At 39.6% G+C, this 22,280-nt stretch overlaps 1 protein-coding gene across 1 annotated transcript in view; it reads left to right on the forward strand.

The window, feature by feature from the left end:
- Positions 1–22,280, forward strand: part of Sorbs2 (sorbin and SH3 domain containing 2) — a 192,338-nt gene that overhangs the window by 83,591 nt on the left and 86,467 nt on the right. The window contains exon 3 of the mRNA XM_026786919.1: positions 18,440–18,489. Coding sequence (XP_026642720.1) covers positions 18,480–18,489 — 10 coding nt within the window. The 5' untranslated portion in view covers positions 18,440–18,479. The remainder of the gene's footprint in view (positions 1–18,439; positions 18,490–22,280) is intronic.

Here is a 22,280-nt window from a genome sequence, read left to right on the forward strand (position 1 = left end):
ATCTCTTAGCAACTCACTAAAGATTACTCCCAGGGAATAATTTATGGGTCCGAGTGTTCGTGCATGTAATGGGCAAGTTCAAAGCCAACAGATCCCACACTCACTCATTGACAGCTTTCAGTATCCTACAAACATTTGAGACTCTTTTGAATGAGATGGTTGAGCCAATGAGCACAAAATATCCCAAAAGGGCAACGCCGTGTGAAAGAAAGTCAAGGATTGGACCATTTTTTTTTCCTGCTGTTTAAAATCTAATTACAGTTTGAAGTCACTAGTAATCATTTTGCCATTCTTCTGCTGCCTTTGCTGAAGTCTCTTCTACCTCTTTCATGTAAGGGGGACATCTGTCCCACAGGGGCGGGCTGCGTCATAGCAACCTGGCCTTGACTGACGTGTTCTCCCAGTGGGCATCTTCTCCGCCTGTGAAGTCTGGTGCACTGAGGAGATCCGTCAATCAAACCAGCTCCTACTCACTCCCAGGAAGCTGCCGCTCTCAGATCCTTAATGAGCCAAAGGAAGGTGCAATCAACACAGATTTTATTCAGCCATCTGTGCAGTAAAGAAACAAATATGGCTTCAGGATAATTCATTCCATCTCTCCAAATCCATGATTTAATCAGCTCTCTTTAAAAACTGTTTATGAGAAGAGAAGCCCTGACTGGGGAATTCATTTGAATGATGACCAAGACAAAGGAGGATTCCATATTTGAAATAATTTAACCACAACTCACACACGTAGACACTAAGAAATGTTCACTTTTTACTAGCAGAAGGGGTAACATTTTAGGGACTGTGGGTCAGCTCCACTTCTAAGTGCTCTATGTATTTAAACCCATTGATTCTTCACACAACCCCGGGAAGTTGGCATCGTCAGCCCTGTTTCTAGAAGAGGGAACTCAATCTGACTCAGGGCCAGCATGAGTGCCTTCCTTAAATTCCCTTCTGGAAATGGTAGAAAGGCTTTGACAAAGCTGACTGGATTCCAGGTTCAACACTGCTGCTTATAATCTGGATCCATGGTGGGCAGTGTGATCCCCTCCTCCAATTGCTGTTTGGAAACCAAATGCTACCATTCCTAAAAATAGCGCAAATCTGGATCATGAACATTTTTTCTTCTGACCTGTCTTCCCATGAAACAGAATGCACACCTAGTTCTATTTATTACAAGAGAGGCACAACTGCTTGCCAGCAGGTGGGTCACTTGCTGTGCAGCTCTCCATCTAAGCAGGCTAAAGGAATGTGCCTGACTTTAAGCCTGCCCAGTGCTGGCCAGGTCAGCATCATGGGCCGACGAACAGGAGGCACCGCTATCAAGAACAGCCTTCATTTAAAATTATACTGTTACATAGTCCACTGAAATTTATGGAACAATTAGTGTGTGTTATTCCTTAACTGGGCACTTACTCTTCTTGGTCTGTACTGTCTCTAAGCCGTTTGTACTCAAGGGAAACAGGAATGGAGCCATCACTCCTGCATACTCCCAAAGGATTTAGGCTCAGTCTACATTTTCAGCCAATTATATTTCAAATCACTGAAATAACTTTTTTAGATACTACATAAAATACTCTTGAATTGGCTTTTCTTAAGTTACTCCTAAAATGTAACAAGATTCTTCACTGTCCTGATAAGTCAGAGTCTACTGGAACATTTTATTAATGTTTATCCTGATTTAAAACTTTCAGTCACTCTTTGGCCCCAATTACTGTAGATTATACTTAATTTATTTCTTTAAGCTGAGTTTTATTTTGTGTTGTTTTATTATTTTTAAATTCTCCATTATTTTTGAGAATTTCATATGTGTATATAATAAAATATAATTGTATCCATCTATCCCTCTTTTTCCCTTCCAATCCCCTCAAACCCTTCCAACTTGTGCCTTTCTTTTTTGATAACCCACTAAGTCCAGTTGCTACTGCTCATGTGTACACGTGCGTGCCGCTCTCCACTGGAAAATCTGCCGGTTACCATAGACTCAATAAAGAATGATTCTCCTGGGCCTTAGAGATGGCTCAGTGGTTACGAGCACTTGTTCTTGCAGAAGACCCAGATTCAGTTCTCAGCACCCACATGGTAGCTCACAGCCATCTATGGCTGCAGTTCCGGGAGACCATTCTCTCTGGCCTCTACTGGCACACAATGTACATATATACATGCAGGCAAAATACTCACATAAAAATAAATGAATGATCTGATCCCTCCCTGCAGTTATTGTCAGAAGCTCTTCGGTATAGGGCAGGGCCTGGCTGGTTTGATCCTGTGCAGTTCTTGTAAAACAACCATAGCTGCTGTGAGTTCATAGCGGAACAGCCAGAAGACAGCGTATCACAGAACTCCTTCCTGCTCTAGGGTTCTTACAGTATGTCTCCAGTGCTGCTCCTTGAGCCTTAGTGGTGGGAACATTAATATAGATTATTGTTTGGGGCTGAGCACCAAGTCTCCTATCCTTAGCCCTTTGCCAAGTTATGCACCTTTCCAGTGACTGCTGTTCTCATACCAAGGTTGAGAGCAGCCCAGATGTGTGGGTATAAAATATAACCAGATGGAAAGCCATTTGATAGCATGACCATTTAGTAAAATAGCAATAGCAGGCTCCACCCTAGGGCCTGTGAGTTCCTCGGCCAAGGGTTTGCCACCAGGATTACAGTACCAGAAATGAAATCCCCTCTTGTGGAGCAGATCTCTCATCCAATCAGAAAGCTGTTAGCTACCTAGAACAGTCATGACACCTTGACCTCTTGCCTGGCAGGCCTTTACTGTAGGTCTTTCCCTATTTGTTATGCTTTCCTTAGAATATTGAAGGTTAGTTTTTGGAGAGAAAAGCTATAGATTGCAGGAGACAGATTTAAAACTGAAACAAAGGGAATTTTTCTCAAGTTATTCCTTTTCTGTTTGGATAATCCTATCTTATGATTAATGTATCAAAATAAATGTTAAAACATTTGCTTTTAGTCTTAATATCTGCTCTCTCATTTTAGACAAAGTATAGAACCGAATATCTCTAAAATTAACCATGATTAAGTAAATCATTTTAATTGCAAATATTAACATACATGGACTAGAAAACTTGGATGTCTTAAAACCTGTCATATTGGTTACTACTATTATTTGGTTTACCTTTTATGAAATGATTTATAAGGCCTTAATTTATATTTTTAACACAGTTTTTATCTTTTATATAATCAAATATTCTAAAGATGTGTTAAGATAAACTCTAAAATTATTCTTTGATGTATTCAAGTAGAAAGATATATTGCATCTTTGCTGTCGTAAAACACATTTTTGTGAAAATTTTAGGTAACAAGTTCTGGGTGCTGATGAGGTGGGAAAAGCCTGGAGGAAACTAACATATAGATAGAACTGCATTAAAATTTTATAGTCTGCTGCTATTCTGTTTGGTGTTGGCTTAACGTATTCATGAAATTCAAGTCTGGTCTTGATGGAGATCAAGTATTAGAGTCAGTGGGTCTAGTGAAAGAATGATGACATCTTTTGAAGTTTTCTACAAGACAGTGCTCACAATATCATAAGTTCCAACCTGCTGGCCCTGTCTGTTATTAAAAACATTCATTTTGAAAGAAGTTGTAGAAAGTTGACTAAAACACAAACATGTTATTTTAATAAGATAATACTGTATCACTTGTAATTTTAACAAAAGGAGGTTATATGTAAGACCTATTCATCCACATAGCCAATTAACAAATGACAGTTGTCATATCTGAGAAAGCCAGTTTCTCATTACATGTAAAGGTAAGAGTTGGCTGTGTAAGTGTACAATATCACACTTACAGAATTCAAAGCGAAGGTCACAAAGGGAGGCGGTGGTTTCAGAGTCCACTGATTTGCTCCAGTGTTGACCAGATTCATGCCAGTGATCAGAATCCCATGCTAGACCAATTAATGCCTAATTTCACAAAGGTAAACGATGGTGTTCACTCTCAACGCGTGGCGAAATTAATTGTAATGACAGGGAGGTCACTAATGACAGTGTCATTTCTTTGAGACAGGATTTCTTGTAGCCCAGGCTATCCCTGAATTCACTATATACTTAAGGATGACCATGAATTTCTGATCTCACCGCATCCACCTCCCGAGTGCTGGGATTATGGACTTGTGTCATGATGCCCAGCTCTTGTTGACAGTTCTGGTTATATTATGGAACCCGGAACTGTTCTACTCTCCTTGAGCTTCTCTGGCTCACACCTCTACACAGTAACATTTCCATAGCTACCCAGGGGCTAAAAATGACTATGTCCTTGAACTTCCTAAAGGGAAAAGAAATCTTGACTTGAGAACGTCACCATACTCATTCTTTCCCCTGTCCACCCTGCGTGGAGCCATTCCCAGAATAAGGGCTGTTCCCCCTGTGGGTTCCAACCCATGACTGCGTTTCCTGTCTCTGAATCACATTCTCCCATGGAAGGGCCCTGCTGTGATGACGGAAAACAAGATAATAAGCAAACATGTAAGAGGCAAGGCAGTAAGAAGAGCTCTGCAGGTCAACTTCCAAAGAATAATGGAACCAAGGAGGAAGGCAATGCATATGGGCATATGGGGTGGTCAGGAATGGCCTCTCTGAGCAGGTGATGTAGTGGCTTGAATGAGAAATGTCCCCCATAGTCTTGAGGATTTGAACACTTGATCCCCAGTGAGTGGCACCACTTATGGAGGTTTAAGAGGTGCAATCTCCTTGGAGAAAGAATATCATTGGTCTGGACTTTGAGAGCTTAAATTTTTGTCGACTGCCAGTATGTTCTCTCTGCTTAGGGCTCGTGGTTTGAAGGTGTGAGCTCTCAAGCTTGCCGCCATATGTCCCCATTTTAGTGGAATTTCGTTCCTCTGGAACCACAAGTCCAAATAAAGCCTTCCTTCTCTAGCTTGCCTTGGTCACACTGAATATGAATTCTTGTGCTGAGCTCATCTTCTTGTTTTGATTTAGTCCAGGACCCCTGCCCATGGAATGGTGTGATGCCCATTCAGGGTAGGCCTACCCGTCTCATTTAATCCCAATAGAAATTTCCCTCAAAGATACACCCAGAAGTTTGTTTTCATGCTGTTTATAAATCTTATTGTGTTTAAACTATCATATCACTTGACCTGAAATTCACATTTCAGCTCAACCTTCGAATTTCTACACGTGACCCTCACTGAACTTGCAACACTAAACATCTGCAGGAAAAGTCAAGGCCTATTAAACAATCATTGTTTTATTTAATTGTAGGACCCATTACATTATTTTCAAGATTATGCCAGAATGTCTAATTAGCTTTACATGTATTTATTTTCAACATAACAGAGCTGTAACTCAGTTTGCGTATAGGAAACAAACATTATTTGCCCAAAAAGCCAGGTTTCTCTGAACTCCACCAGGCAACCTCACTTAGTTCTCCACATCTCTTTTGGCTCATGTCTTTGAGTATGGACAGCTGACTGGTAGATGCTCAGCTTACTATTGGTGACTCCAATAGTACACAGCTCATATGTATGAGACAAGGCTCTCACCACATGAGACCAACTATGCAGCTCATACAGGAAGCAAAGGCAAAAAAAGAAAAATCTGCCTCAGCAGTAGACCGTGGTGTCCATAATACAAATGCAGGCATCACATGGAAGGGGGCGAATTAAGTGATAATGTAGAGGAAACACAATTCATTTTGAAACCTCAGATAAATGGAGATCAGTTTCTTTCTTTTAAAGGATATGCTTTGGAGACATTCAACTGCTAATAGAACAAGTCCCTCTTGCTTACCGTGTTACAGTTGCATAAAAAAGTTTGAATGCTTGAACTGCACTTTGGAAAGCAAGGAAATTGGGGCTAGGTGGGGAGAGACAAGGTTTGGACATTGAAGAGACCAAAGTGAACAGGAATCAAAGGTTTGTGTTTAGAGAAAAGTACATCACTTTTTCTTTTTTTTCTTTCTTTTTTTTTTTTGGTTTTTCGAGACAGGGTTTCTCTGTGGTTATGGAGCCTGTCCTGGAACTAGCTCTTGTAGACCAGGCTGGTCTCGAACTCACAGAGATCCTCCTGCCTCGGGATTAAAGGCGTGCGCCACCACCGCCTGGCTATCACTTTTTCTATGACTTCATTTTAAATGTAGAAGTATGTGTATGCAGATATGTGTGTACATGTTATAATTTACTTATATGCTACTTGCATTTAACCACTGATAAAATGCATTCTAAAAGTAACATAGTAAATTACAAGCACGTGGTAAATTAGAAAAGGGAAATAACCAAATGTCACCCTTGCTCTAATATGAAGGTTAGCCCGTTCCAGGAAAATATATGTCACTTTATTATAGGTTTAGCTTCCTTTTATTAAATAATAAAGGTTGAAGGTATATCTAGTTTATAGGAGCTGAATAAAAACTTTTGACAAAAAAGTAAGAGAGACTCAGGTTTATATACAATCATCTCTGGCTTATATTTAAGTGTTCATATATATATTGAAAATATGTATGGATATATATATATTTATATATCCACACATGGATAAGTATAGAAATAAATATTACAGAACCAGAAGTAATATTCAAAATTTATAACTTAGGAAATAGGACAGTATAAAAGTTATAACATTAAGTTTGAACCGTGGAATGATGCTCACTGTTAAAATGTGATTCTTTGTGGCATCTTTTCTCTTTGCCTTAAAGACTTGAAGGTCACCAAAGCCACAAGTTTCTTCCTCCTCCTTTTCATTAACATGACCAGGAAAGTGCTGGAAAGGAAGAAAGACAGATATGGGCATAATCCAGCAAAGAAAGAATGGGTGAGATAGATAATTCCAGGAAATGCTCAAAATAGCTAAATTAGCTGCATGCCAAAGATATATGAAGTAATTTACTTTTTATAATGTTGGTTCAGCTGAATAAAATGATTTCATCTTGGAGTGTTCCGGTGATTATAACTGAAATGTGACTCATTTCCATGAGGGCTCCTCTCCCTCCTTTCTGGACAAAGTGGTCAGAATCAAGAGAAATAAAAATACTAACAGCCGCAATGGGTTCCTCCGTTGACAGGGCGGGCCTTCGCGTTGCAAGGGTCAGGCTATGTCATTCCTGATTTTGTGTTTGTACGTATCCAAGATGAAATTTTATTATGGGACACCGTGTAATATATGCAAACTTAAGGAAAGTCATGTTCATTTGTCTACTTCAGTTCCATGCATTCATGAGGATGCTGTGGGACAGACAGGGGAGGATTCTGAGTGCTCCTCAAGGGCCCGCTTTGTGCTCTTAGCAATGGACCACAGAAGGAGCCTAAGCCACTTAAAGTGCAACGAAGAGAGACCTAGAACACCTTAAGACAAGTGATGAAAAACATCTGCTTCCACTGTTATGCACCATGGCACCGCCTACCATGCACAGAAGATCATCTATTAGGTGTTCTTTATTCTCAAGGGGTAGCCACCAATAGTATTGGCCTCCAAGTCACTGTTCATTGATTATTGTTTATTATTGTTATTATTATTATTATTATCTTCTCCAGCCCAAGTGCTATACTATGCTTAATCTGTGCTTCCCTTATGTAAAATCGAAAGGACTAAAAATGCTTAAACCCCTACCCAAGCTCTACAGTCTAGAACAAAATTAAATGGAGGACTTCAGCAAACAGATGTGATCTTTCCAGAGTAAAATGGCTTTTATTTTACTTCTGAGGACACACATAGCAGAGAGGTAGCGCCACCTCAAGGGGAGACCCCATGTCTAAGTTTACATGGGGTCTGAAATAAAATGAGCTTTTGCAATGTCTGGCTATTAATTCAATGAAGAACGAATGAGGCCAGACCCCAGATGGGAGATGTAGGGGAAATGGAGTCAAATTTGAGGAGGGGATTTCTCAAACCCGGAGCAGAGCGAGGAATGCGTGTGAGTCGCCTATGAATTGGAGCTTACACAGAGCAATATAGAAATTGGCCTAACTTGGTGAGAGCCGGACCTGGCGTTGCATTGGAGGATACCGAAAGCTAGCTTCTTTGGCGAAGGGCTACTATACGTGCTTAAACTACAGAGAAACCTTTAAAAACCATTAGCTGCCTATAAATTGATACTTGATGCGCAGGCCATTTTATGTAGTCATTAAAATAAGACCTGGGGAACCCATTCGAGCATTATTTCCTGGGCTTAGCGCTCATCTGTAATTTTGAAGGAAACCAAATCTTCTTTATGAACATCCCATACTACATATTCCTTGTGTTCCCCTCAATTCAGAAGATCTCCAATCAGTATTTCCTTGATGATACATGTGTCATAGGGCAGCATTAAAATGTAGCCAAGTGTATGAAATCATAATTTGTGCTAAGTAATCAGTCTAATTGCAGTATTTTCTTTTTCTAAAGAAGGGGAACAAGCTGACATTTTTGTGTCACAGACTCTGGCAATTGTTTCCAAAACCTAGCAAAGCAGTCACCCCTCCCCCCCCCACACACACACAAAATAGCTTCCAATGCCACTGGGCTCCATGTGCCGCTGTGATTTAGAACGTGTTGGCATGGATGACTCTGCCAGTTAGAAAATGCGATGAAAATATTGTCAAAAAATGAAACGGGCTTCGATGTTCTGGCCCTGTTTCCTCAAAATCAGCAGTCTTTGCGCTTTAAATGGGAGCTGTACAAAGACTGTGACATTTGGAACGGTAAACTGTGTTGTGATTTATTAGTTTCAGGGGACTTCTCTGCTGTCAACTCTAACAGAAGCCCAAGTAAATGAATAATTCCTGTCACTCCCAACATCCCTCCTGCTTTTTACAAGGTTATGATAATTTATGGGCTGACGTTTGTTCCTTTTTTTAAGTGTAGATTTGTGAAATGGATAATTTTCTTAGACATCAGTTCTCAAGTTGAGAACCCCAGGGGACAGACAGACACTTGAGATAATATGGAAAGACATATGGCACACCCTATTTCTGGAGCTAAGTTGGCAGCTAAAGATAGCCTAACTGTTGTAGGCTTCCATTAATGTATATCCCCTCTCACCCTGGTCCTATCAGAACTATGAATCTTTTAATAATCTTCTTCTTGTGAATTTTAGATTCTGTTTGGAATCTGCAACCAGAGCAGTCAGCTTAGTGGTCAGCATGTAAACCTTCAGGGGATGTCTGTGACTACTTACCTTCCTAGAGTTAGTGTATTTCAGATGATAGAAGTCCTGCGATTTTGTGTTTTAAAAGAAGTCTTCCATTTGTATAAGTTAAATTATATTTGCTTGGATTTCTAGATTTCATTAGAATGTGGATTGTATGAAGGGGATGCAAATAGAGAGAGAGCTCTAAAGCAGGGGACAGCAGAACACAAAGGAAGGCATGTGTCATGAGAGAAGGATCAGGGCTGTCGAGGAAGTGAAAAGGGACCCAGAGTAGCGAAGAGAGACTGGAAAGGGTGGTAGGGGACGTGAATAAGAACAAAAATAAGAGATATGTCTGAAAATGTCATAGTTAAACTCATTTCTTTGTGTTCTAATCAAGGACTTAATTTAAAATGTCAGACACACACATGTGATTGTTTTGGTTTGGTTTGGTTTTTTTTTTCCCCCTTTGGCCCACATTTACAGGACACCCATTTAGTAATAAGATAAAAAGTTAGATTAAGAGCATGTGCCTGAAAGCTACCTAAAATTTGAGTTGTTTGATTCTGCCCCTGATTGTGTGTGTGTGTGTACATTTGTGCATGTATGGACACGTGTGTATGTGTGTGCACTGCGTGCATGAGTTTGTGTGTGCATGTATGTGCACATGTGTGTGTGCTTGCATGTATATTTGTGAAGTTGTGCTTCTGTAAAAAAGAATTAACTTTTTGGGTTTTTGTATTTTTTACTTCCTCCCCAATAAGTGACATTACTGACTTTTGCCATAATCAAGAAGTACAGACAGCCTACATGTTAATGATAAAAAAATAAACTAGAAATTATCTAGTTATTACTGTAAAGCTTTCCTCAGACATACCGGGACAGAATTAGTACAATCATGCATGATCCTACTGGATTCTGGGTTTCCATTACTCACAGCTTTGAGGAAACACTTGTATTTTCATTAGGAAAGGAAATGATGAGATTGGTGATTAGCAAGTTACCGCAAATTTCCAGAGAGACACCCTTTCTCTCAATGACCCTGGAATGCAGCAGTACAATATACAATAGTCTCTGGATGCTGTGGCAGATGAGTCCACACCTTAGTGGCTCTCCCCTGAAGATGCAGCCACCTCGTTCCAGATGGGACAAGCTCATGGCCTTGTGCATTTTGGAAGCTCAGAAGGGAGCTTTCAAGCCTTTCCAAGAGTTATGGACATCAAGGGTTTAAAGAAATAGTTGAATTTTTGTAAATAGAGAGGGCAGGGATAAATGACTAACCAAGATGAGAGCAAATAAGATCTAGTTGTACAAATTGAAATATGCCAGGCATCTCATTAGAACTTTCTAACCATTACTATTTAACAACTGTGTCAAGTAAGTATGGAATTTTGTGAGTCGTTGTTCAAATGAGCCTCTCTGTTCTCCAGGGTACAACTTAAGGAAAAATTTGTATGTTTTTCTTGCCTATTTTTGGTGGACTGAGTGACAGACAGCTTAGCTTTAAATAGCAGCAAGGTATGAAAGGCTATATTAGGTATAAACAGTGAAGCATGCTGGGAACTCATGAACTGCCTAAGGATTGGAAGTTGGATTGTTTGGGTTGACATTTTTCTGTACAAAAGAGCAACAAGAGCAAAATCCCATTTTGCTCCAGTACATTGAAATCCAAAAGCACTTGGTTCTAGAGTGGACCTATTTGCATTCTTTCAAGTGAGGATTGGCAGCTAGATTTCTAAAAACCCAGCGTTAGGGGACAGTCACATTTGGATGTCATATTTCTTAAGCTTGGTGACACCCCTAAGGAACCCTGAAGTTCCTAGATGTGATTGTTATCTGTAGAACTCCTTGTCAGTACACACCACAAACTTGGGTCATTTGAGATCGTGAGCCCAAAGGTCCACCTGCCTGAAATGTCTGGCGTTAAAAGGCAATCTGAGCATCTGCCAATAAGTAGTATTTCACACAGCTGCTGACACTTGAGTGGCAGCTCACCACAGTGTTTTCACTGTGTCGCCAGTGGCCTCGCAATCTCCCTGCCAGCATTCTCTAAAGACCTTCCCAGCCTGCTCAGACTTGCCTTCCTACCAGGATGTCATGTGCACAAATAAAGAAGATGCTTTCCAACATGACTCGAGTGGGCCCAACTTTCCAGCACAATAGGACCGCAATCTTTATTTACATAAAAAAATCCACAGTTGATTTATACATTGATTTAATTACCTTTTAAAACAATCATGTTACACCAAGCCCACAGTCTATCAAGTCCTCTAGACTTATCTCATATCCGTCTTGAGAAGGAGGTCCTTTCCATCAGATCATAGTTGCTTCAGCCACCTTGAAGGATTCCGCCTTTGCTTTTACTAAAAGTCAATGTTGTCACAATTATTTGTCTTCTCTCATGTGTATGCCCTCTGCAGAACTAACAAGGATGGCCCCTTTTCTCTCTCTTCAAAGTAAGGATGCTGAAATCACACAGTCAGAAAAAAAGGAACTCCTTCAAATGCGTGCTTCTTCCCCTATTACTCCTTCTGAACACTTGGCACACAGGTGTCGTACCAGAATCTTGGTTCTAGAGAACCAGCCTTGCACTCCAAAGGGTAGTGTCGCACTGTGATAATAATGTGACGTGTCTGATGCCAGAGATAAGTCCCTCTGACAATGAAAATGCAAGACATCTGTCTTTATTGCACATTTTCATAGAAGGACGCCAAACAGTCAAAAAAAAAAATCAGGTATCTTCACACATTTTCCCCCTTGGCTCTGGATCTATTGTTTCCCCCTGAGTTTTTCTAGAATGAGCTAACTTACCAAATGTAAAATGTACACAATGAGACCGACTACAGTTTCATTCCAGATAGATTTAGTAAGAAACACACCCTTGAACCATGAAGACTAATCGAGCAGGTTAATTTTGTACTATCCCTTTGTCAAAATTCAAATTCCGGGTAACAGACAAAGTTTCGCCACAGCGTCTCTGAGACATATTTATAATAATACCAGAACTGGACAATAAGCCTTGTCATTGCCAAGTTGTACAAATGTTTTCACAGGTGTTCAGCAAACAGGTGCATTAAATCAGAGGAAACTCGTGACTGTGACTTTAACAGTCAATTAGCAATGCACAGGGTTCTTTTACAGTCAGAACTTGGTAACAGCATTGCCACGGAGTTACTTCAGAAGACGCTTTCCTTTTACATTTCTGGGGTTTTCATAGAAATCCCTGGATTTAGAAAACCAGAATAATGCTCTCCATATGGATTTGCACAGCAGGTGGGAAGCAGGAGTCCATCACAAGCGGCCACTACTCCTTCCTAGTCTTAGAAGAATAAGCCTGTGGTTCTATGCTAACAATCCCCATTTTATTTCACAGCGAGTTCAGTTCTCCATCTCACATCCTCACCGTTTCTTCTTTCTCTTGCCCCTCAAAGTTCAGTATTGAATTAAGGCTCTGCTGTGAGGCTTAGGAGGTCTTAGTCTTGATTTCTAACGTCATTTCAGGATGCCTTGAAGAAAGATGCGTGTTCTTTATATTCTTTATTAAGACTCCAGTGAGCTGAGCTGCCTCTCGAGTGTCAACTTGTTGCTCTGTCATCTTGGAAAAAAAACATTTTTAATCCTCATATCTATCATCAGAAATCTGCTTTCTTACAGGATTGGAATTTAGAAAATTATATATATATACATATATATATCAAGCTATAAATCTCTATTCCTACTAAAGATTTAATGTTTGTCTCAGTTTATGTCCTAATGTCTGAAATATGGAAAACTAAATTAGCCAAATGAAATATTTTTTAATGTCAGGGAACTTGTGTTATCAATATATAAAAACCAGAATATAAAGCTTCATTGCAGAGGGAAATTCTACCAAGCACACAATTTTGAAAATGAGTTCTTGTAAAGGATCAAAGATGCTCCGCTCCCCTTAGATAGGAATAGGGGCTCCTTGCAGGGCGACAGAAAGAGAAGCTAGAACTCTTTGATCTGTCACATAATTCATTACGTCGCGTTTTATAAGCATCTCTTTTCTGCAGCCATCATCTCGGAGTCTATACTGTCAACAGCAAAGGGAAAGACATTTTCAAGGATAAGCTTTGCAACCTTTTTACTGTCGCTCTCTTTGGCGTTTGTGATCTGACTGTAGTTAAGTGGGGAGTGCTTGCTCCAAATGTTTCCTGAAGTTTGTCTTATCGTATTCATGGCATTGTCAAAAAAAATCCTAGATAAATGCAAGCTCTGTTAAGGAAGAGTTGTCCCCCCACCAGATAACAGACATCCTTCTCAGTCCAGCATGCTGCAAAGTTGGGGTAGGATAACTGGGGATGGAAGAATGCATACAGATCAACTAATAAACCATAGAGTTGGGGTGGGGTCGCTGGAGGATAGGAGAATGCATACACCAGGCTGGCCTTGAATTCACAGTGATCTGCTTCCTAAATGCTGGGATTAAAGGCATGAGCCACCACCACCGCCCCGCTTAGGTTATTCTCCTGGGACATAATGAAGGACTTTAACATAAATTATACGCTGGTAAATGGGATGTATGCTGTTCACCTGTCAGTGACGGAGGGAAAGGTCGACCTAAATTACTGCAGCTGTTGAAGATGATTGTGAGATCAGAATCCAGTGTATCTGTGATTCAAGGTAGACCTAATTTGAATCCAGTCCGTCTTGGCACCATGTCTTCTCTGATTTAGAATGCTTTCTGTGACACAGTGTCTCAGAATGGCAAAGCTGAAAAGAATAGTGCTTATCTTAACTTATATTTCAGGTGTAAGGGAAACATCTTAGAGCATCATATGGCAAGGACAAAGAATAGGTGCATCGTTTCTGACACTTCGGATCTGTTTCCTTCTCCTTCCGAAGCCATCAGGATTCAATTGCATGGGCTCTATCTTTATTTAATTCTAATCACTTCACAAAGACCCACCTCTGAATACCATAGGAAAAGTTTCTGCCAGCGGCAACCAAATCTCACATAGAAAGCTCTAGGAGGCACAAACTATATTTCGTATACATCCACAGCACCATCCTTTCAACACTGTTCAGTTGTGGGACTGTTCTAATTCACTGTATACAGTTGTTTTGTGCCTGGCTTATCTTCATTTTCATAAAGAATCCATTTGACTTTTGACTCTGCAGCATAATCCCATGTAGTTTTCCTGGTACCGTACTGTTAAATTGAATGACTATCTTAGTGAAAAAAATATGCAATTCAGGCACTTAGAGGTATATTTTAATTATCTGTAAGGATTATAAAAGTAAATGTAATTGGGTAGGTAGGATGCTAGAACAATATTTATGTGACCATACACAATAAGAATAACAATAACATTCATTTAGAGTGTTGTGCTGACTTAATGTTTGTGTAGGGTGCATATACTTATATAAGCATGCATGTACCGGTGTGCTGTGCACATCTGTCTATGGAGACCAAAGGTTAATGTGGACATCTTCTTCAGTTACCCTCAGCCTTAATTTTTAGGTCAGGATCTCACTAAATCTAGATTTCATCAGTAGGCAACACTGACTAGCCAGAAGCCTCAGCATTTACTGGGGTGTCATTGCACCCAGCCTTACTACGGGTGCCAGGGATCCACACTCAGGCGAGCGAATGCTTATGCAGTGAAGAGTTTGCCAACAGAGCCATCTCCTCAATCCCTATGACTGCCTTTGAAGAATGGTGAAAATACCAGACAGTCTTACCTGTCTGGTAAAGATTTCTTTCTCTATCATGCCTTTAGGGAAAAAAAAAGCTGTTTTGGAAAATCTGTAAGTGTTTTGAGTAGTTCACATGGTAACATCCCCAAAAGAATAATTACAGAATTCCTTCAGCCCATGATCTTTTTTCAGATTTTCCCCCCAGATACCAGGCAATTTAATATGATTTAAAAGAATGATATATGTTCATGTAAGAGTCATGAGTGGCTCTATGACCTTTTTTTGTTTTTTTAGTTCTTGTAATTACTTCTCTTCATTCCTAAATAATGAAGTTGAATGCACTGACCCCTCCACTGCCCAATTTGCCTTCTCCTGTGAGCCCATCCTCAAGGTTCATTAGCTCAGTAATAGTGGGTGGTAGCATTCCTATGCTCGGGACATCTTCCCATATATCGACAGTGATGAGTTCTGTACCGCCCACCTAGAGACAGAGGAGTTGATGTCTCATACGTGGGGAACAATTCGGAGGATGCATTCAGAAAGGGATCTGAGGTGTATTTTTGTTTTCAAAACTCAGGAAGTATAAAGAACAAAATGAACTGATTGGCATTTTCGTGTAAACATTTCAAGCAGCATGCTGACATATTCCCACGGATAAGTGATGCTAAATGTCAACCTGAACTAAGTCATTTGGCTGCAATTGAGAAGCGAACTGATTTTGCAATTTTGAATACTTCTTATCTCGCCACAGACAGAGAGAGAAAGGGAAATGCATTGATCACTTAGGGTACAAAAGAGGCCATTTCAAAGCACACAAAAAACTCAAGTTGTAATCTGCTCTAGATCCTTAGTGCATAGCATATCCTCCTCATGTTTAAAATACATCTCTAAGCAATCTAACATCCACAGTGTTTTCTCCCTGTGTAGACAATCCATATACTTACATTTAAATAATAAGCAAACCACTGATATATTCCTTCAAAATAGCTATATCAATTTGAGTGGTTAAAATTAATCCATGGAAAAAAAAATTTAGATCCGTGCCTCACCTTAAATTTCTGCTTGTTTGACTCTCTCACTTGACCTATGGCCTTGATGTTTATACTCAGCTCTGCCAAAATCACATGACTTACACAGAATTCTTGGATAAAATTGAAGAATTCTTGGATAAAATTGAAGAAGAGATGCTGCTTCTGCTGTTCTTCAGAATGCATGACTGAGTATGATGATAAATTATAAACTGAAGCATAATTATAAATCTGTGACCATAGTTGCATGGATATGTGGTCAAACCTCTTAGAATAGGTCCCTAATCAGAAGAAATATTGCACAGTCTATCCTTCCATGCATGTTGAAAACAAAGGCCCCTCTGCTCCACAAAACAGCAATGAGGTATCGATAATGGAAAGACAGTCGGTACAATTAAAAGATTTCAGCATGACGTCATGTCATTGCTGGAGTATCAACCAATACAATCCATTGGCATACAAATACTGGAGATCTCTAAGGAAAACAAACTTATTGCCATGCATGTCTTGAATTGGTATAATGTTGCCTTTTCTGTCAACTTTGTAAAGAACTGATTTAAGTAAATATGGCCCTGTACAACCTATGAAAAATGATTTTGACCCGTTGATGCACTAGGGTCTTTGTTCTCTGGACTTGCCTACTTTGTGTAAATGATTTATATTTTATGGTCCATTGTCATAGCTTTGGCCGTGGTTCAATTCCAATTTAAGAAAATACTTGAAGTACTGTCTTCTAGCAGCATGCAAACACTCCAAGAATGTGATGCCTTCCAGAATAATCTATGCTCGTTATGCAAGTGCAGTCAGAGACAATTCTTTTCAGAGGAGAACAAAAGAGATTGGATTCTCTGTAGCTTAAATTGCTTCAAGGGTTGTCAGTGGTGGAATTGTTCATGTCTTTTGTGCAAACAAGGGAGACCGGATTGTGCATTTTTATGAGTCACCCAAGAAGCCTTCGGGTTTCAGGTTGTTCTTAAGCATGCAAATACCAGGGCTCGTCTTTAAGAACCTCAAAAATATCTTGCATGATTAGGAAGTTAGTCATTTAACGTTTCGACAACTAAAACAATATAATGTTTAAAAAACTAACAAATTACCCTTAGAAGTAACAGGATACATCACTTTAAAATTGAGCAGCCCAGGGTTTTGTGGCGCCTTCCTTTGTTCTACTTAATCCTCCCTTGCTGTCTGAGAGTCCAATGTTTAGCAAATATCTGCATTGAATTCTAATAATACATGTTGGTGTTAATTCTCTGCTTGGTGAAGAAATATTATTTCATACATTAGCAGTTTTATGATCTGAGAATCAGCCTACCTTCCACAGTCAGTATTATTCTGGTGTGAACACTGCCTTCCTCGTCAGTCAGTATTATTCTGGTGTGAACACTGCCTTCCTCGTCAGTCAGTATTATTCTGGTGTGCACACTCCCTTCCTCATCCCCCTTTACAAACCTGATTTAGTCTTCAGCACAATATGCTACCTTGTTTCAGAAGGCACAGTGAGGTCAACTTTGGGAAATGTCTTTACAATCCTCCTGTTCTGGGATTGTTTACCCCTTCTTGTTTTAGAACCTGCTTCAGCCGTGGTCACAGGCATCCCTTGAGGCAACTTTTCCATTTACTTTGTCCATGTAAGGGGAACAAATTGAAAGTTTTGCTACTGAGAGATTAAAATAAATACGTTGAGAGGAACATTCTCAAAGCTCCTGAACGGAGCACTGCCTTCTCCCTTGGGTCCATTGGCATCCCTACCCTACATGTTAAGGCTGCCAAGTCCAGTGTTTAGAAACATGCCAGAGTTTTCAGCCAGAAAAAGAGCTTCTTTGCTTGTATACATTGAAAACTAAAGGGTAAAATATGATAAAATGACTTCTTAAAAGTGCATCACTATGAAAAGTGACCCACATGTATAAGGCAATGACTTCAAGATACCAGCATATGTTTTTGAAATACTGGAAAATGATACATAACAGTGAATTCTTTGTAGGGTTAACGAAAAACCAGTCACATAGGTATTTGTTTAAGAAAAAAAAAACTCCCTTTGTATGCTGAGTTTGGATCATGAGGCCTCACAGAGGTTAGGCATCAAAATTAAACATCTTAAAATGAAATTTTAGGCTGTGTATATAATTCACTGGGTAGAACACATGCTAGGTTTGCATGAGGCTGGGTTTAGTCTACAGCAAAGAAAGAAACAAATTCAGACAGAAAGGAAGGAAGGTCTCTATTTTCAACCATTAGTGATCACCATTAAATAAAAATAGAGCTTTATTATCGTAAGACAAAAAGATTAATGATAATAGAGCTTTATTATCGTAAGACAAAAAGATTAATGATAATGTAGTATTAACTTGTAAGTCAGCAATTCCCACCCGTGGGTCGCAACCCCTTTGGGAGTTCAGTGATTCCTTCCCAAGGGTCATCTAAGACCATCAGGAAACAGATATTTAGGTTACGATTTGTAATGACAGCAAAATTAGTTATGAAGTATGAAGTAGCAATGGAAATAATTTTTATGGTTTAGGGTCACCACAACCTGAGGAACCGTATCAAAGAGACACAGCACTAGGAAGGTTAAGAACCATTGTCTCAGGTACACCAAAATCAAAACTACGTTCACAGCCTTCAGTTCCATGATTTAGTATGCAAATTCTGCATCACCTCTTTTTTTTTTTTTTCTTCCTACAGGAAAACTGAAGACTTTAATAACAAACCCTTCCAGGAGAAAATGAATACAGGTATGCTTTTTGTTCTTTAGCTCGTTAGCTTTGCTCTTCAAGCCACTTTGGTCCTAGATTACCATAGCGCTATATTAATTGTAAATGATATATATTCTGGGTATATAGCGAGTTACTTTGCTTTATCATCGTGTTCCAATCTCATAGCCCAAAGCTCAATTTTTGTTACCTGCCGTTACTGATCTTTCATTGTATATTTTCTTTGTGTATTTGTGTGTTCATGTAGCAGGTACATATGTATACAGGTGTGTGTGTGTGTGTGTGTGTGTGTGTGTGTGTGTGTGTGTGTGTGTAGACCACACAGGTTAGCCAACAGTATCATTCCTTGTTTAGTAATCCATCTTGATTTTGAGGCAGGGTCTCTCATTTGACCTGAAACTCTGGGATTAGATTTAGGCTAGCTGTCCTGTGAGGCCCAGGTATCCCCCTGTCTCTGCATCTCTAGTAATTACTGAAACTGCCAGGCTCATGCCACTGTGGCCAGCTTTTTAAATGTAAACCCTGAGGACCAAACAAACTTTCAGACTTGTATGGCAAACACTTTACCAACTGAGCGCTTACCTCAGCCCTTTTTGGTTCCTGGTTTTTTATTTGTTTGTTTGTTTGGTTTGGTTTGGTTTTTTTGTTTCAATTAGCTCTTAAAGCTGCTTGAAATTGTATTTATACGTTGAAGATCTCTTACTTAAACTATGTTAAGCCCAAAGGCAAGTTGCTCTGGTGAACAGTATTTAAGCTTTCCATTTTATAAACAGTTTATGTTGACAAAGTCAACAGATAGAATTCTAAAACCTCATACAAGATCAATCTGTTTAATTGTTTATTATCATGATACTCAGAAAGCCATAAGCATGTTATTTTTAGACTTGCACACAGTATCCTTAAATGTTTTAACACAAATGCTCTTGAACCCTGTGTTGTATGCTTTTTAATGGTAAAATGGTTTGTGTAAATGTCTGGTAAATATATAAACCATCACTTTGGTCCCACAGTAGACATAATTGACTGGTAACTTCACCTGCACCCTCATTGTCCACAGTCTCATACACAGCATGCCTGCATGCAGTCAGTAAAGAAGATGAGTTTCTCACTGAAACCCTGTGGCTGTGTCACAGTTCATGGCTGCAGAGCTGTTTTAGCCGCCCACTAGCAGAGCAAAAAGGAAGTCCAGGCCCTTCTTCCTCGTCAAGCTCCGTGCATCAAAGTGTCTAGAAGAAGGATTAACAACTGGCTGGTTAGAGCCAGTATTTAATCCCTAGATCAAGTGTGGAACCCGGGCCAGGTCCACTCCCTATGGCATCCTCTGAGCTGAAACCTGCTCAAACTGACCTCAGAGAACACTGCCCGTTGGCTCCCAAGGGCTGAGCTCACACGTAGATAGATGTTGGGACCAGTGAACAAGACAGGGTGTTTGGAGAAAGAACTAATGAACTCTCAGAGAGCCAAGTAGAGACATTTTTACAGGTGGAGATGGGCTTGCCTTCTTTAGTCTAGTGATGGCTATCATTTCATATTGCATATACAATGTAAAATGGACCATCATTTTATGCAACCACAGAGTCCCTCCAGCAGAGAGGTCACATTAAGGGGCTGGGCTTACTCACTATTTCAGAGGTATCTCCTCTGAAGATGGAAGTTCTGCACAGCTTCCCAAAAAAGGATCTTCCCATTATGAGAAACATGCATATATGATTATAATAAACATACTGTACTTATATATAATCTATTCAACAATTGGTCTACCCATTCCCATAATTGAATCCTAATAGCAAAGTAGGCACAGCGAAACTGGAAAATTGTTTAACTCTCTGGTATCTGAGCCAAGTTGCTCTGAGCAGCCCAAATAGAAACCTGTATTTCTACAGGTTAATAAAGCCTTTCATTTATACAGAGTGATCTTGACTCTAGACGGGCGGGCACGGACGTGCATAAGATTGGGTTGCCTATGTGGATAAATTTACCTATGGAAACATGCAAATTTAGGTATAAGTTGAAACCCTTTACTTAAAATTCCAAAGTAGTTACAATGTTGCATTGAAAACATGCTATTTTAAAAAAAAAGTACAGACAACAAATATTTCGACAGAAGATAGGTACGGATTACTTTCAGGTACAAATTGCTTTTGGAGACAAATTATTGTCACTGTTTTCACAAAATTAAGGAGTAATTGATTCCTGAGTAACTAATAAATAAAATTGGCTCACCTTACCTATCCATTATTAATGATATTTACTATTTCTTAAAACTCGATACACCAGGTCTGAGACAGTGGCTCAGTTGGGTAAACTGCTTGCTGCTCAGTCATAATCCCAAACACCCAGGTAAAGAGCTGTGTGTGAAACAAGCACCAGTAGTGTCAGTGCTGGGAGGCAGGAGGAGGAGGGTCCTGGGGTTCCCTGGCCAGGTTAGCCAATCATCATCAGCGGGCTCCATGCTCAGTGAAAGATCCTGCCTCTAAGATTGAGAGAGAAGCAAGAATTCTTTTAGCCTTGACCCCTGACCTCCAGAAGCACCCACATGGACAGTTCACACAAATAAGCAAAAAATCCTACTTGTTAGTCACTAAGGTCTAAAAATTATCTTATGTCTAATCTTTACTTTTAATCAGCTACATAACAAGCAATCCAAGGAATAAGTTTCATTTTAGAATGTCTACACTATGACCTATTTCTACTCATAACAATTGTGACCTATTACTTTCTAAGGCATATCATATGATAGAGTTCACTATCATTAAAAGGGGGAAAGATAATTCATAGACTATGGTTTACCCATCTAAGCATTATTATCTAGAAGTAGAAACAATTGGGAGTAAGAGTACCCAACCAGGTTGGGGTTCATAGATGACTATAAGGCCAGCACTTGGTTGCTTTGGGATGAGCTATGTGTCAGAGACAGCATCCTGATATTGAGTCCCTAAAAACATCTTCAAAATAAATATATAAGTAGAAACAGAATATTAATTTCTAGTGGTTTGTCTGTTTCACCTTTTAAAAAATAAGACCTTTACTAAGTGTTAGCAAGCAAAGAGTCTCCATTTACTGAGCCTAAAGATTTCCATACTTTTTGTCTCACAGTGATAGTGTCTGAGTATTTTTTTTTTTTGTTTTCATGTTGCTTGTAAGCCTAAATGAAGTATCTAATAATTCTATTTATTAAGCAGTTTGGTGCAAACAATATAATAAGCATTTATGTCCCACCAATTTAAAAGTCACTTGTCAAAATAATACATGTGAATTAAAAGAGAAATAGTAATTTACTTTCAACGTACCCACAATTACTTAGTGGTATGTGTGTGCCTGTCACGCACTGAGACTGCAGACCAGGAAATGAAATTGGATATTAACTACCCTTGCTCACCGATCCAAAATGACTTTCCTAGGGCACTTGCTCTTTAGAGCAACCCTCCATAGTCTAGCTCTTAGAAATACAATGTGATCAAAATATAATATAACCTGTCATACTAAAACTCTGAACTACTTCAGTCTAATGTTTCCTAAAGTACCCTGCTGCATGCACAAAATTCTCCAGTATTCTCTGACAGCCTTGTGGATTCATGGAGATGGTGCAGGGCATCTCAGCGCACCGTGTGAACAGGCTGTGCTTGAACCATGTCCCTCGCTCTGCTTGTTCTGAGACCTTATCTTTTCAGACACCGAGAGATAAAAATCCTACTAAAAGTGACGTCACTTTTCACTTTCAACGCCCTTGACTACCCAGCCATTTTAGACCTAGTGACTAGATCTTGTGTCCTATGTGATGCCCAATCAGACACGCTGTCTTTAGCAAATTG

The sequence above is a fragment of the Microtus ochrogaster genome, linkage group LG7_11 (genome assembly GCF_000317375.1).
Source record: "Microtus ochrogaster isolate Prairie Vole_2 linkage group LG7_11, MicOch1.0, whole genome shotgun sequence".
NCBI classification, from domain to species: domain Eukaryota; kingdom Metazoa; phylum Chordata; class Mammalia; order Rodentia; family Cricetidae; genus Microtus; species Microtus ochrogaster.